Genomic DNA, 18,057 nt, shown 5'->3' with positions numbered 1-18,057 from the left:
AACGTCAGCAAATATATTCACTGTCAATAAGCATATATATTTGTTCTGGTTCACTTAAAATATAAAATTATATATACATAACTGTATACGTATATACATACATAAGTATGTAAACTTAAAGCTATGACTACATATTTATATATAGATTTACTTTTATTCTCACCAAATTGCCAGATCAAACAAAAATAAACTAAAAGGATTAAGTCTAGAAGTCTAATAATGCAGAAGGCATTTTGCCTAATCTGTTCTATAATCCTTTACTAAGTGTAGAGCAAAGCTTTGGGAAAGTGCAAGACTTTTAAAAGTTTACTTTTATTCTTAACCTCAATTTTTAACTATTTCTATGTTCCTGACTGTTAGATCTATTTTTTAGAAGTTGAAATAGTCTTTTAAAGAAAAATCTTTAAGAAGACTGCAAAACCCAATTTTTCTTAAGATATTTCTACGCAGAACTGCAACCTAACCTAGCAGTATTTAAACGCTGATTAATTTAAGGGCAATTGATGTTAGTATGTAGTACTTCAAATAAACTTTTTGGAAGACTCAACATTTTAATTTAAAATATATGTAACCCTTGTTCCTTACAGATATTGTCAGGCTAGCTTAAAGTTCACTTGTGTTGGCATTTGAGATAGAAATTTCCAGTGCATGAGAACACTTTTAGAATATAAATCCATCTCCTTTGAAATAACTCTCTGCTCCAGTACTGGGAATGACCCCAGCAGATTTGGATTATATAATTTTCCAGGTCACAATTTTATATTGCTTCTATGCCTCAGTACTATGCCTCAGGTACTGTTACTTGTTACTGAGTATGATGATCCGATTTCAGTGCTTAAAAAAATCTCACCTGACCCAGCACAGGATCTGTCAAAAGTATGTCACCCCTGAACAAAGTAAATATTCATTTAGTCATATTCAAGGCAGGTATAAAGCCACATTTCTCACTAAGGAGTTAGAGAATATGTTGATTCACAAAATCCTATTTGGTTATAGGTGAACTAGCATGAACTTTCTGTACTTCTGTGTATATATTTTAAGGCAATTTTATGTCTCCAAACACAGAGGAAACTATCTCCATTTTGAACAACTCTTGAGCTTCCATTTTAGCTTGATTTTGGGGGATGGTGGGAGAAGGTGAGAAGACAGGGGACAGGATGGAGGTGAAAATGAGGAAGAAATCCCCTTGATGGAAATTTTGTTTTAAGTATTAATAATACTAATTTACTTAGTAAATTTGTCGTGAATATGGCATAATGCAGGTATAAAATTAGTTTCTTCTATTTGTAGATTCATGTGTTTTATGATTATATCATAAGCATTTTCTTAAGATGTTAGCTTTTCAAATATGATGATGTAGATCACTGAATCAAAATGCTAATTCTCTAGGGATGCCTGGATGGCTCAGTTGATTGAGCATCTGATTCTCCATTTCAGCTCAGGTCCTGATCTCAGGGTGGTGAGATGCACCCCACAATGGGGCTCTGCAATCAGCGGGGAGTCTGCGTCTCTCCTTCTTTCCCTCTCCCTCTGCCCCTCCCATTGCTCGCCTTTTCTCTCTCTCAAATAAATAAATAAATAAATAAATCTTTTTTTAAAAATGCTAATTCTCTAATTCCAAACACAATAAAATCTCATATTTAGCTTTCATGGATAAACAATGCATGGAAAAAAATTAAAAGAAGAATATGATTGCAAAATGACCTTAATAAAAGCATCACCTGGTTTCTGTAAAAGAATGAGTCCTTAAAACCTGAGTTTTAGTTTGTACATATACTTATTGATTTATGAAAATATTCCAAAATCACCAGAGTAGGTATCAGTACTGAATTTTTCCTGTACATGTTTCTCTACAGGACTGTCCTAGAACAATTTTATGAATTCCTCAGCAAAATATGATTTTAAATTATTTTAAAACAATTTGATACTGCACAACAACTAAAATTTTTATTTTAAAAAATATGTTTTACAAACCATTAGTATATTCATTTTATCTATTGCATTATCATTTAAGTCTCTGAGGCCATTCACAAAGGCAGATAATTACCTACTCTTTTTTTTCTTAACATTTTCTTAATTAATGTTTCAAAGGAAAAAGATTAGAATCAAGAATTAGGTGGCTGTATCTTATAACCCAAATTTGCCTGAAGCCACTAGTTTATAAATCTGTTCTTCTTTTGAATTCACATGTGTTCACTGCTTTTACTTTAGACATTCAATTTACATACAAAATAATTATTCCAGGAAATGATTAGCACATTATATAACTATATGCTGTCTTTCTTACTACTGATAATTTAAAATAATAAATAATAAAGAGTTCATGTCTTATGCATCCAATCAGGGTTACTTAAGGCCTATTCTGTGATGAAAATGTATGCCACAGAAACAATGGTACAACTTTTCTCATGCTTGCTTGCTTGCTTTTAATACACTGAGGAAAAAAGATTCCAAGTATCCTAGTGTTTTAAATAGAGATCTTGTTGGATTACTAACTTGGTGAATTCTCATTTCAGATTCGTTCTTGCCTCAAGACTTCAGTCTGACTGGATGCTAATGCTATATTTTGCACATACTCATTTGACTGTGACAGTCACCATTGGGTTGCTTTTGATTCCAAAGGTATTCCTTTAACATTACTTTTCTCTTGCAAGACAGTTATTTTAAATAAGCATGGAGTTGTTTCTCCTTTAAAAAAATATCTGGCAATATAGGGAAAGGGAGGTGTGGAGATTTGCTTGACACATAAAATGTTTTTAAAGCTCCCTCCTCAGGGAACTAAACGTCTCTTTTCTTTTAGGATTTATTAAACATCCCATGTAATTTTTAAATGCTTCAATTTGTACAAAGCCCATCATCTGGTTTGGTTCTTTCTCAAATATTTTGATATACAGATATGATTTAATTATGGATTCAAGGTAACTTTTATTGTGGCTGTAACATCAAAATAATTTTTAAAGAAAATTATCCTATTCTAAGAACCCTCCTGTTTGGATTTATATTCAGGAAGCACTGTGTTGTAAACATTCAGAAAATTTTTATATAAATAGTTATAATATTGTGTATAGAAAAATCTTGCTTTATAATGATAGATTCTGGCAAAAACTTACCTAGAAGCATACCACAGTGGGGGGAAATGGGCCAGCACTCAGAATACAGAGATTATGAATATATGCTCCACCCATACTAGCTATACGGTATGACACTAGCCAAGACTCTTCATCTCTCTGAGGTTCAGTTTCTTCATCTATGACATGGTAGCAATAAAGCTGCTTACAATGAAATAATATGATATCAGAGTGTGCGGAAAAAACATACAAGTTAGAGCATTATTATTATTTTCCTCATTTACACATAGAAAAACAAAAACATTATATATCTGTATTAGTACCACACAATATAATATTAGCACAGCTGAGACAAGAATTTGTGATTGCTTATCATTCACCCCAGGCTTTACCTCCTCTCACAAGCAAAACATTGAAATTCAGCCTGATTGAAAGGGCAAACAAATGTAAAAAGAGCAAAATGCCTATTTTCTTCCTTACTTGAATTATACCAGATAGCTACAGTTTTCATGGAGTAGTCTGTTACTGCAATTTATCTTACCCATTTTCATACTTTGCATTATACGATTACATTTTGATTAGATGGATGTACTGTATACCCAGACTGTTCATCCAATTGTAAGAATTGAAAACACATATTCATACAAAGATTTGTACATGAATGTTCCTAGCAGCCCTATTCATAATAGCTGAAAAATAGAAGCAACCCAAATGTCCATCAACTGTAGAAACACAATGTGATGTATTTACACAGTGGAACACTATCCAACAGTAAGAAGGAATGAAGCACTGATACGTGCTACAACTAGTGCAGACCTCAAAAACATGACACCAAGTAAAAGAGGCTAGACACAAAAGGCCACATCTTGTGTGGCTCCATTTATATGAAATGTCCAAAACAGGCAACTCTGCTGAGACAGAAAGTAGGTAAGTGATTGCCACTAGCTGGGAAGAGGGGAAATGGAAGTGACTGCTTTCATGGGTTTAAGGTTCTTTTTTGGGGTGATGAAAATATTCTGGAATTAAATAGTGGTGATAGTTGCACAGCAGTGTGAAATACCAAAAATCACTCAATTGTACCATTGAAATTTGAGAATTTTATGGTATGTGAATTATACCTCCACTTCAGATAATTTAACAAAATCATTGAGGCGCTTTGCTAAGCACGGTTCTATATCCTGGAATAAGACTAATGAACAGATAAAAATATGTGCTCTTGTAGTACTTATATCATGGAGGAAGGGAAAACAGAAGAAATAAATAAGATAAATATTTAAAATACTATTTTAGATAGATATAAGTACTCAGGACAAATAATAAAGCAGAAAATGGGCAATATCTGACAAGTGTTTCTTAAACTCAAGATCATCTCCGAGACTGCGCTCAAGAAGAACAATTCCACTCTTATAAATAACCTCTGGGTGGTTTCCTAGTAGCATTTGAGATTTTGGAGGAGAGGACTGTGTTTTATTCATCTTTAGAGCCTTAAATTCCTGACACATGTTGGAACCACAGATGTAGTACAAGAGTGAAGGAAAGATTTACCCGTTTCTGTGGTTTCTCAGTTCCAATTACAAAACATTCATGATTCCTTACATAGAGAATTGCTGTTTCACAACTTATATTATGTTCACCTGCCCACTTAAATATTTTAACAAACATTGACAGTAAAATAGCTCTGTATCGTGAAAGGGTGATCTGTTAATTTTTTAAAGGAATATTTGACCTGATGACAAGCTGGGAGAAGAGAACCCATGTTCCCTAGACCATTCTCTCAGTTTTCATAGGACAGTCAGTTGGTTTATATGTTGTGTGAAGTGGCGAGATTGTTTTGCGTCTCCCTGCTTTCCATCATTTGTCCGAATCACTTCTCCACGTCTCCATTTGATGAAGAATAGAGATAGCAAGAGTCTGCGAAACTGAAAACTATCCAAAGGCCATATGAAAAGAATAAAAATTCCTCAAAATGTGATGAGGGAGGAACTTGAGAATCCTGAGCTTGAGAAAAAAATTCTGTAATTTCAGTGAAGATTTTGAATTTTAAACGTAGGTATCGTCACTTTAGGCTGAGAGAGCACGGCGCTCCAGAGAGCTCCCGTGATTTGTTTCCAGTCTCACTGTCAACGCAGTTGATGCCAGCATTCAGATCTCCTGTCCCCTAGGTCTTGGAGGCAGCTTTTTTGGAGCCATGTGTAGTAGACTCAAAGTCACTGTCTGTGATCAGGGCCAGTTGTACCCCTCGGTGACATACAGCCTCCTCTGTGTGATGCAGAATGACAAACACAAGGTAGACCCTACTGCTCAAAAAAAATCTTTCCCTCCAGCTGCCAGGGGGTCTAAATTGCTTGGAGAACATTTGTGTGGGTTTTTCTACTTATTTTCATTTTCAGAATGCAAATATCATGTATGAGGAGTAATGTAAGTGACCACTGGGAGCCCGGAGAAAAGACGAGGATGAAAATAGGAGTCGGAGAAGGAACCACATATCAAGATGGCCCAAGAGCTCTAGCGTGTAACATGAAAAGCAAAACACAAATATAACAGCAAATCTTTTATAAGGAATTTGGTAAATGAGTTAATCTAAGCTGAAGAAATGATGTGAACATTAGAACCCTTATAAAATTGTTCTGCTCTGTCTGCCAGTGGGTTAATGTCTGCAGCTCACATTGTGTCTCTATTGCAGTTTTCACATTCAAGCAATAACCCCCGAGATGACATTGCTACAGAAGCATATGAAGATGAGCTAGACCTGGGCCGGTCTGGGTCCTACCTGAACAGCAGCATCAACTCCGCGTGGAGTGAGCACAGCTTAGACCCGGAGGACATTCGGGTAATGCCAGTATTTCAGCCTTCCTATTTCAGGCTCACCTCGTGCACACAGGCAAGCATGTGTGGGCTGATGTATGTGTATGCTCACCTGTGTGCACACATGCCCAGAGAGAAAAAGAGAGGGGGAATGTGTGTGTGTGAGAACTGAAAATATCAAATGCAGAGTTAACCCAATTCTAAAACACACATCATGGTAGGAATTACACAGACCAATCTTGATAGTCTCAACTGACTTATGAGCAGTCATAATGATGAACTTTTACTATTTTAGATAGATATAAGTACTCAGGACAAATAATATAGCAGAAGGTGATACATGTTCCCTACTATGGTTTATGACATATTGCTGATGGAAAGGAAGTATAGATCTGCGAGCAGTACATCAGCATTTGGACTAAGAAGCTGCTTTTAGTAATTGATAGTCTGCTGTCCCCTAAACCTAACCCAACATCAGGGGTAATTTTATCAGTGGCTACATGATGCTTCCAATATGGTTTAGGGATATGGTTTGTCAGTGGACAATATGCTGTGATTTGTTATTGTCCAGGTCGAGTCCGGCCCACACAAATTGTAAGTCCAAAGGGCTCACTCCATGAAGCCAGTGCAGGATGCATGTGTTCCTGTCTTAAAGTTCAAACTCCATGTGTGACAGAACACAGATTTGTCAGAAAAGTAAGAATGAGGAGAAGGTTGATGAGCACACATGGTGTGAAAAGCTGTAGGGCAGTTTCCCTAAAGAGCTCGAGCTTACTGACTTCAGGTTACATTTCGTAATAGTATCTGGCTGAACCACTGAGTTCCACATCTCTGCGAATTTGCTCTTCTTCTGGCAGGATGAGCTGAAGAAACTCTATGCCCAGCTGGAAATATATAAAAGGAAGAAGATGATTACAAATAACCCCCACCTCCAGAAAAAGCGGTGCTCCAAGAAGGGCTTAGGCCGTTCGATCATGAGGCGTATAACTGAGATCCCAGAGGCGGTCAGCAGGCAGTGTTCCAAAGAGGACAAGGAAGTCACAGACCATAGCACAGCCAAAAGCACTACCTTGGCCAGGAAGAGCCCACAAGAGTCTTCAGGTAACACTGGGAAGCCCAAAGAGGAGTCCCTGAAAAACCGGGTCTTCTCCCTAAAGAAATCGCACAGCACTTACGATCATGTGAGGGAGCACACGGAAGAGTCCAACAGTTTACCAGTGGAAAGCCAAGAAGAGGAGGCTACAGAACATTCCACACTGGAGTCTCTGTCAAGTAAAAAACTAACACAAAAACTGAAAGAAAACAGTGAGGCCGAGTCCACAGAGTCTGTGCCTTTGGTGTGTAAGTCAGCAAGCGCTCACAATCTCAGCTCAGAGAAGAAGCCGGGCCACCCCCGAACATCCATGTTGCAAAAGTCTCTCAGTGTCATAGCAAGTGCCAAGGAGAAGACTCTTGGATTAGCTGGGAAAACCCAAACATCAGGCATGGAAGATCGTGCTAAATCCCAGAAACCTCTGCCAAAAGATAAAGAAACAAACAGAAAATACTCAAATTCAGATAACACAGAGACTAAAGATTCTGCCCCCCAAAACTCCAATCATGTGGAGGAGCCAAGAAAACCTCAGAAATCTGGGATTATGAAGCAACAAAGGGTCAACCCGCCCACTGCCAATTCTGACATGAGCCCAGGCACCACCCAGATGAAGAACAACTTTGACATAGGGGAAGTGTGCCCTTGGGAGATTTATGACCTGGCCCCTGGTCCCGTGCCTTCAGAATCAAAAGTTCAAAAACACGTATCTATTGCAGCTTCTGAAATGGAGAAAAACCCAACTTTTTCCTTAAAGGAGAAATCTCATCAGAAGCCCAAGGCAGCTGAACTGTATCAGCAAACCAATCAGAAGAGCATAGACAAGGCTGAGGTATACCCTTGGGAGAGCCAAGGTCAGCCTGGTTTTGAAGATGAGAAGCCTTTGATTTCCAAGACTCAGGTTCCCCCAGGGAGAGCCAAAGATGAGAACGGCGGTCAGCATTATGCAGCCAGTGTGTGTGCTGGGCAATATGAAGAACTGCCCCCCAAAGTTGTAGCATCAAAAATCGAGAATGAAAATCTCAACCCAACGGGAGACCAGAATAAAAAGACATCTTCCCCTGAGGAAAATGCGCCCGGCTGCTATAACTCAAGTAATAACTTTCAGCAGCCTTTAACATCACGAGCTGAGGTGTGTCCTTGGGAGTTTGAGACCCCAAATCAACCAAATGCTGAAAGAAGTGTAGCTTTACCTGCCTCTTGCACTCTAAGTGCAAATAAGATGGCAGGGCCTCGGAAATAAGAGGTGTGGGATACTTTTAGAGTGTAGCATCCCCAGAAAGAAAAGGAGAAGGAAGAAACCCTTAATTCGACAGAAGATGGAAGGATCAAAAATTCCGAAGGAGTGTTTGTCAGTTGAGGGAAATCTGAAAGGCACGGGTGGAAGAAGACCGGGAGGGCAGAGCAACAGCAAAGTGGAAGAATTAGACTGGCCAGGGGAAGTTTTTCCCCTGGGAACACGAGGAGAATCCTTACATTTCAGCATGGTCAGCGGGAGTCGCCCTCACTGTCTGCCCCTGATCAGTATTTACCCATGGCACTTTGAAGATCCTAAGCAAGGCCAACCAGAAGACACAGAAGAGGTATGAGATTTTGCAAAGAAGAAGGTATAGATCTATATGACCGAAATTCTAAGTAGCTAACTGAACTTACTTTACCTATTTAACCTTGATAGCACTGCTAACTTAATGCATCCCAAAAATACCTTTTATATTAATGATTGCTCTCATTTTCTTATAAATGTATGTTTCAGTACATTGTTGTGTCTCATATTCAAGCATTCCAGATTGTATAATTTTTGCAAATAACTTTGATATTACGTGACACAACACATTTATGCAATCCGCAGCTACTCAGTTGTTATTGCAAGTTACAGAATACCTGCTATTTATCGACTTTAGTTGATCCTTGAAGTATAGTAAGCTTTCTCTGGCTTGGGAAGCCATAACCATTACGATAAAATCTTTTAGTTTTGGCTGTGGTTTATATATTGTGAATTTGGATTTGACTCTATTGTTTCGCATCATGGTTTGTTATACTGTCTTAATCAGGGTTTTTTATACAAGTTGAGTTACTTGTTTTGCACTTCTTGTTAGGACTCAGAGATCGAGCGGTCCTACTTAGTCATATGTCTCAATAAAGGACAACTTACCTATTGTTTGTTCAGAGTCAGAGACAGGTAACACCTTCATTCCAATTTATTGTCCCTTTTAACTCTTTCAGTATTTCATACTTAGCAGCATTTCGCCAGGAAGAAGCTAAGAGTGCGAAAAACACACTGCGCATGTTATTACCACTGAAAAGGGAAGACTCTAGGAACGACATGAGAATTGCCACAGTACTGCAAAGCCAGGGAATTTGCCTTTCAAAACACAGACAGGAAGGGAGCTACTGATAGCACTTTTAAGGGAGTATTTTTTTAAAGAGAAAAATTATGATAGCATCAAGATCATTGTATGGATATATTTTTATTATGCATACTGAATATATATTTTAAATTACCTTAAACTACTTATTCTCATAGCTCTTATTCATTGCTTCAGCTAGGGGTAACACTTGCTGGGCTTAAATCCCAAAGAGGTTTATAACCTGATACAGTCAAAGCCTATAAGGTGGTGTGGACTCTTCCTTCTCCCAAGCACTGGAAAACTTACAAGTCCTGCAAATTGCCATTGTGAGCCACCCAGCTCAAAATAGAAAATGCAAGGTTTATTTGCAAAGCAAAACAGCCCCCAGAGCAAAATTTGTAAATCGTACTGCCTTCCACCCTGATCACTTGGCATGAGAATCCTAAGCTGCTGACTTTGCTGACTTAGCCCTACTGATGTGATCATGCAAAGAGATTCCATTCCAAAGCTCAGTCTCATTTTATTTAAAGATGAATCGCTTAAGAATAAAATGCAGACTTCCCTTTCTCTCGTGCTAGACACAGTGAAGGATCAACGTCTTCTTTGGCCAGGACATTTCCAGCCTAAATAATGGCTTTTCATTTCATGAGCAGCAAGGAGAACATGCTAGGAGGATAAAAGATAAGAAAAGAGAATCAGAAGGTAGATACGGGGCTGTTCTGAGAAAATACCATTCTCAGTGGAAACTAGAAACTAGGACTTCTCCTTATTCATCATCAAAATTTTCTCAATGGTTTGTATTCAGGAGTAAGTGAGCACGTCACCATTTGCAAAGCTGTGCATCCATCTTCCTCACCCATTCGCTTGCTTTGTGCATTACTCAGGTTGGTGGGGTAGGTGTGAAGAGATATAGAAATTCTATTTTTCTGTGTTTCCTTCATTTACTTCCTTCTTTTCTTCCTTTTCAGTCAAGGCCTCTCCATTTGTTAACCTTAGAACACAACTTTAAGGCATATTTATATTGAACTTGGTTTGGAATTTCCAGGCCCACCTATTTGTTTCATTTATGTTCGAGGTCTGTTAGCACTTTATTCACTTTTTAAGAAATAAGCAGTTCAAGCATCGGTGACTTTTTATTGCACTTCAGGATGATCCTGCTAGAGATGTGGCTTAAAGAAGACTTGCCAAATTATACCTTAGTGACATTCTACAGTCCATAGATTTTCTCCACCAGCATAAATCAGTGAGAGTGCCTCGGGTCTTTCCTAGAGTTTCATTGCCATTACTTATCACCAAGAGAAGTTTAAATCTACAATTCTTGAGGTTATTTTCCTAGATCGATAACAATAAGAAAGTGAATCAACACTGTTAAGGTCACAAACATTTGCTAGGTTGTCCTTCTCAATGCATGTGCAGGCTGCATCCTGTCCTTGTTTTTAAGCCAGGGTTTATAAATAAGTAGATTTATACCAATCTTAATAGAACTGTATATTTTATGCAAGAATTAAATGCTTTACGACATAAATTATAACTCAGCCCATTGTAAACTTTGGTGGCAATATGGATTTGAAACTCGACAGTTCTCTTGTATTTGCTTCCTAGGTTTCTGCATGCAAGTGGTGACAGGTAGGACTGAGAAACACTGCCTTTTGACTTCTAGCATTTAGCAACCGAGAGTTGTAGAGTCAATAAAGCTGTAAGTCTCTTCACTTAATCTGTGGTTCTATTTATCTATGGAACTATTATCTGAAACCTACAGCATCCCACCATGAAAAATATTGGGTAAATTTATGTTGTGATGTGTTACAGCATGTAAATAATGATAACTTCTCTGCAATAAAACATATTTATATGAAAGTGATTTATGGTGATTTGTGTATTTATCAAAAATCAAATTTATTTCACCTAGTCAACTTTAGAGGGAATCTCCTATATCTTTGGCCTTGGTACACTTATGCACATACATCCTCTTATGCCTATCTACAGAAATACGTGATTAGCCACATGTGGCCTCAAACATCCAAGTCATCATTTGGAGGCAATAGAACCTGTTAGGGCTAGTGATTTTGATTTAAGAAAGCTCTGCCCAAATGGGAAGTAATTCAGTTACCTTTTTTAATTTACTGAATACACATAGGCAATTTGCTAAGCAATGATGATGATCTTTAGATGAACAAGAACTCCAATATCCAGTATCCAGTCACTGCTGTAGTATCACAGAGGAGAGCCTGACAAATTCATGGAGTCAGGGGAGGCTTAAGAGAGAGGGCAAGTTCCCAAGGCTGAAATTCTGCAAAGGCATAAGTTATGAATGGGAAAAGGTGTAAGGCTGGAAAAGTAGTTATATCAAAAAGCGGTAAACTGGATCATAATCAAGTCATGGAGTAGAAGGATCATTTGGGCGGCAGCCCAGGGATGGACTGAAGTGGGAAGAGACTTCAAGCAGCTACATTAGTTAGAAGACCAGAGAAGACAGTTAGAAGACAAGAGTCAAGGGAAGGGAAGGTGAGGGCCTAAGAAGGAGAGGAAAAAATTATTGGTTATTTTATCAAACTAGCATTCCAGATGAGTTTCGTTTACGTTATATGAGGTCAGAAAATCAGAGTCATAGATAACTGTATCAAACATAAATGCTCCTTCTAAGTTTATTGACATTTTGAATAGTTTCAAAAATTTTAAAAACCCTCTCTGAAAATCTGTAGACCTCATATCACCTGCTCATGAGAAAAGTTGTGGAAAAGAATACCAAATTCATGCTATGAGAAACCTTGATATTAACTAGGCTGGGAAAAGAGCAAAGGGCTTGCTGTAGTATGATCTTAACTTCCCATATGGGAGTGGACAGCTCTCTGAAGCCAGAGAAGCAAATGAGGCAAGGGGCAGAAAAGGGAGCTGGATGCCCCTTCTCCCTGCATTCACCTTTCCTGTAACCAAATCGCTAGGAACGCCCTTCCCCATCTCTTCACACCATGTGTGTCCTATATTCTACATATTCTTGGTACTTATACATAGAATCAGTGGTTTGAGTTCTTTGACCCTAAAGGGCTAAGACAAAAGCAACTGGCAATTAACAAGTCATGGAAGTCAAGTCTACTGTTCTTTCTTGTGTGATAAAATGGTCTTCTCAAGTGTTTGTGGGACTCAGCTGATGGCTGTGTTATTTTCATACATATGCATAGTGCTAGGCATTATTTCTTTGTTCTAAATTTATAACTTTCTGGTAAAAAATACCTAAGGGAAATAATTCCATCAGAAATGGTCTTTACCGCATGAGTAATAATGTAAATCTATTGTTTAAAACAATGCAAGTTGGTTAAGATTTTCTTTATTATTTCAGCATATTCCATTCTTTTTCCCCTGAATAGTTATAAAGGCAGAAATAATATCTTTCTAATTTTGGTTACTTTCTCTTTAAATACTTGTTTCTTGGAACATACACAAAGTCCAAGCACATTGTATGTTCTAATTCAATATTAACTGGTTAGAAGACAGATAATGAAATGTATGAATTGGTTTTTAACTTCCCTCTCTTCCTCTGTGATGTGAAAATAGTACTTTGTCAGAAATAAAACTGATCAAATGAAAATGGAAAATGAAGGATAAATATAGAAAAAGGTTTTTGCATAATAGTCACATTCCTGGAAAGAAAAATAAGTTAAACATGCAAACAGAAAAGTTCATGAGAGATCTTCTAGAACATACTCCCATTTCAATTCAAACAATAGGAAAAGGGGGAAAATGCCCTCTTTTGAGCACATAAGAGAAAGATGCATAGTTTTTCCCCAAACATACCATGGGATTTTATTCCTCTTTGCCTTTTGACTTGCTGTTTGATCCATCTGAAGTTTTTTCCTCCTTCTTTTCCCCATCAACATCATAATGGATGATTCAATACTACTGTGATCACATAATTTATTGTCCAAAGAAAACCTTTGAGCATGAAAGGGCAGTATTATAATTGTGCCTGGATAACAACACAAACTGGACTGACCCAGGAAACCCAGTGTGTTCCATTGTTTACCCTATTCAAGGAGCAGCACAAATGCCCCACTCCCTCTATGCAGGGAGCCTTTCCTAAAGCCCCAAATCAGAATGAATTCCTCCTTCCTCTGTGCTCACCTTAGGAATTTGCTTAAGTTTGTGATTGCGTTGACTCACAATTTAGCTAGTTACGTACTTCTCTGAATCATCTGTTAAGAGCCCCTTGAAGGCAAGGAATTTTTTACTCATTTATATATCCCCAATTTCAAGCAGTGTGCTTTTCTCTGAGTTCAATAAATATTTGCAAAATTGAAATTTTGATTTCTAATCATTATCTAAAATACACTTGGACAGAAAGAAAAATTCAAGAGTTGGATGAAAACTTGCTGCAAAATTTCTCAAATGTTGAACACTAACTCATCTTCCATCTACACCCTGGCAGTTCCTGGGAAAAGCACAGATTATGACTGAACCATATTAACTGTAACTCTCGGGCATTATAAGGTAAGTATCAATCTGTCACCATAAGGAGGGAGAAACCTAAGGTTTGGGACACAGCCCAGTTAGTTAGAACTATAAAAGATACTTTCATATTTCATAAAAAGTAAATATTTGGCTGTAGAAACTTGCTATTAGTTATTTGAACTCTTTCTGAAAAATGTGTCAGGTCTATATAAGACATCCACATAAAAATAGATCCTGATGTTTAACTTTCAGTTGTTTCTGAGAAATGAAATAGTTTGAACAAACTATTTGGGTATTTGACTGACTATAAGATTTCTTAGTCATATATTTCATGTTAAATAGAAGTAGTCCTAATATGCATACAATAACTATAAACGTATGTGAAAGAAACAATGTACATACACATAAGCAACTTCTTGGTAACTTGGAATATTATAAAAGTTATCTAAATTTGCCAAATAGTAAAGATATTAAAGATCATGGGGCGCCTGGGTGGCTCAGTCATTAAGCATCTGCCTTTGGCTCAGGTCATGATCCCAGGGTCCTGGGATGGAGTCCCATGACGGGCTCCCTGCTCCGCGGGAAGCCTGCTTCTCCCTCTCCCACTCCCCCTGCTTGTGTTCCCTCTCTCGCTGTGTCTCTCTCTGTCAAATAAATAAAATCTTAAAAAATATATATTATTAAAAAAGATATTCAAGATCATGAAAGATATTTCTCCTCTTACATCTTAAAGACTAGTAACTATGAACACAAATGGTGACTAATGTAGCTTAGGCATGTGTCCTTCTGCTTCTTACAATACTCCGTACATAGAGTAAATGGGAAACTTGGATTTATTACTGTAGTTCTCAGGCCAAATTCAATGCCTGAATCATGCAAATAAATCAGTACTGAACCAGGGGCACCTGGGTGGCTCAGTCGTTAAGCGTCTGCCTTCAGCTCAGGTCATGGTCCCAGGGTCCTGGGATCGAGCCCCGCATCAGGCTCTCTGCTCTGCAGGAAGCCTGCTTCTCCCTCTCGCACTCCCCCTGCTTGTGTTCTCTCTCTTGCTCTCTCTCTCTCTCTGTCAAATAAATGAATAAAATCTTTTTTAAAAATCAGTACTGAACCAGAGTAAAGGGGTGGCTTGTAGATGAATTGCTTTCTGGTACATGAGAAAACTGTAAGGGGGGTTATTCAAGAATACTCAGGTACAAACTCCGTTTCAAAACCACTTGAAAAAAAAGAGTCGGCAGATTGACTCTCCTGGAACCACTTGCTGGAAAGCTGGAAAGGCTGTTATCCAAACATACATAGGCACTGTCCCTTTTTACATCCTCCAGCAAAGGTGCAGAAGAATCATCTATCTGCTCAATTCTGACAATATCTCCCTGTGCAGAGAGAATCACCACAGAGCTGTGTACCCTCCTCAGTGGTTATAGACCCAGAAGCCATGAAAAAGCTAAAGCAAAATGCACCTCCCCTCATGCTCTGTGTCCCTACTTACTATAATTATATTTCCATAGATTCAAGTTTATTATTTTTAAAGATTTTACTTATTTGGCAGAGAGAGACACAGTGAGAGAGGGAACACAAGCAGGAGGAGTGGGAGAGGGAGAAGAAGGCTCCATGCTGAGCAGAGAGCCCGATGTGGGGCTCAATCCCAGGACCATGGGATCATGACCTGAGCCGAAGGCAGACGCTTAACAGCTGAGCCATCCAGGCAACCCTATAGCTTTAAGTTTAAAAACATATTCAAAACGTAATTTTAAAACATATAAAAAAATTTTTTTGAAAACCCATTAAAAATTTCTGTGTAAGTTGGGAGATATTTTATAACATGTACAAATAGTGGTAAATATTGCTGATATGTGACAATAGAATGAATAAAACGGGGAGTTTTATTTCTGTAACCTGGTTCTGCCACAAGTATGTTTGGTTTGGGAAAGTCTCTTCAACTTTTTGTGTTTACATTTCCTAACCTGGACAATGAGAGGTCTGGGGGAGACAGTATCGCAGGACCCCTCCAGTTCTATGACTAAGGGGTGTGTGTGTGTGCAAAATTACACTCTGGGTTTGAATGTATTAAACTGTTTTACTAGAATGTATATAACTAAGCAAACTCCTTAACATCTAGTCAAACATTTGGCAAATTTAAAATCATCTAGAGAAAGAAGACACACAAATGAAAGGGAACAGCAGTGTGATGACTAATAGAGTTCTCAAGTTCTAGGGGAAAAAAGCCACAGAAAATGTACTTGAAAAAGTAAAATGAAACTAGAGTAATGCCCTGAATCAGAAGCTGGAAAACAGTTTGCTTTCTGGATCGTGTTCCTTGCTCAACATCTCACTATTACTCCTTGCTGGGAATGAATAGCTCTGCTTCTTTAAGAAGAAGTAGCTTTTAACATCCATGTAGCATTAGAAGACTAGTCAAAATATTTTGGGGAGACCAAGTTTTATTTTATTTATTTATTTTTTAGATTTTATTTATTTATTTGACAGAGAGACACAGCAAGAGAGGGAACACAAGCAGGGGGAGTGGGAAAGGGAGAAGCAGGCTTCCTGAGGAGCAGGGAGCCCGATGCAGGGCTCAATCCCAGGACCCTGGGATCATGACCTGAGCCAAAGGCAGACACTTAACCAACTGAGCCACCCAGGCGCCCCGGGGAGACCAAGTTTTAAATGAACTTTATCATCCTAAAGACTAATAGGGTCAAACATAATAAGTGTAAAACCCAACTATGTAGTAAGATTTGTGGATGATTAATCCAGAGTCAATTTTGTATGACAAATGCCTACCCTTCCAAAATGATCCCCAGAGTACAACAAACCATATTCTCCCTTGATGTTCAACTGAATGTCAGCTTGGAGAGTAGACAATGACTACTATTCAGAAAAGAAGTAGAATGAGTGACACAAATTATGTACTATTGCTTTCTCCACATTAATGTTTACAACTTCCTCACTTTATTTAAACATAAAAAGGATAGAATCAATTTAAAGTTGATTCAGTCTTCCTGAGATCTGGCACATTTTACAAGCAGACATTACATCCTATTATTTCTCTGTACGTTGAAAGAGCAGATCTTCTCCCAAGTCCAAATATTGCACAAATGCATCATGGTCCCTTTGCATTTTATTTCTCTGGTAATTATCCCCTGTTATTTCATAAAGCTGTGTTTAACTTAAGAAATTTTTTTATTATCTTTGATCCCAAGGGGTAAGTGAAATACTGGGAATGGAGTGAAGATTGCTCCGTTGAAAGCCTGTGTTGTGTAAGCAAAGAGTTTGGTTCTCTATAAGGGATAAAAAGATATTTGTAGCAGGCAGCTATATAAAAAAGTTAAGTTTAGAATAAAATTTTTTTTCTTGAAATCCCTTCTTAGTTTCCAGTTGAAATTAATGAAACAAGTTCCTAGACCATTTGGCCTGGGACCAGAACACACAAAACAGCAACCATAGCATCGGCATGAATGGTACAGAGATTTCGAGATATCTAAGGTTGGTCCCGCTGAAGCCTTCCAGTATGCAATTTAAGGGGGCAGGATTTATGTCCAGGTAAGTTCACCACTTTTTAAAGAGATGGATATCTATGGGGTACCTGAGTGGCTCGGTCAGTTAAGTGTCTGACTCTTGATTTCGGCTCAGGTCATGATCTCAGGGTCATGAGATTGAGCCCTGTGTCATGCTCTGCACTGAGCATGGAGCCTGCTTAAGATTCTCTCTCTCCCTCTCCCTTTGCCCCAACCTGCCCCCCCTTTAAAAAAAAGAGAGAGAGAGAGATGAATATCTAAAGATAGTAGAACAGACAGTAGAAGTATAGCTAATAGCAAGAACAAAATGAGGGCAGGGCTAACACTAGGCAAAACTTTGATGTTGACAAAAATTAGTGGACCCAGCCTAACCCTCTGTGCTATGGTCTAGGAGGCCAGTATTTAGTTTATCTCAGTAGCTTAAATCTTACCAAATATAATGTAAGCTGTGTTGGCTCTCAATGTCTTCTACATGACTAAAGAGATTTTTCATTTTAGTTTTGATAGTGCACATAGAAGTCATAGGTCTCTGCACTATTTCTTTCAATAAATCAATGGGAAACTGTTGTTTCTTGGATATATGATATGGGGGGTTGGGGGGGCAGCAACTTGTCTTTTTAGTTCCCAGGATTCTAGATCAAGGAAAGCTTTATCTGACAGAGGGATTGTCCTGAGATGGTAGACACTGAGCTCCATATAGTGACTAAATAGAAATTTACTCTGTATTCCTTGGAAAAAAGGGGTATGTGAGTATTTTGCTTGATGGAGGAAGAGAACAAGAATAT

General features: G+C 38.2%; 1 protein-coding gene across 1 annotated transcript in view; it reads left to right on the top strand.

Annotated features, from left to right (window-relative positions):
• GPR158 (G protein-coupled receptor 158) overlaps positions 1-8,233 on the top strand; it is a 476,311-nt gene extending 468,078 nt beyond the window's left edge. The window contains 3 exon segments of the mRNA XM_045871331.2: positions 2,517-2,622; positions 5,752-5,898; positions 6,731-8,233. Of these exon segments, the coding sequence (XP_045727287.1) occupies positions 2,517-2,622; positions 5,752-5,898; positions 6,731-8,233 (1,756 nt within the window).
• Positions 8,234-18,057: the final 9,824 nt, after the last annotated feature.

The sequence above is a fragment of the Mirounga angustirostris genome, unplaced genomic scaffold, assembly GCF_029215605.1.
Source record: "Mirounga angustirostris isolate CCGP_5_RB_7025 unplaced genomic scaffold, mMirAng1.0.hap1 SCAF_5, whole genome shotgun sequence".
NCBI lineage: Eukaryota > Metazoa > Chordata > Mammalia > Carnivora > Phocidae > Mirounga > Mirounga angustirostris.
This window is presented reverse-complemented; position numbering and strand designations above follow the sequence as displayed.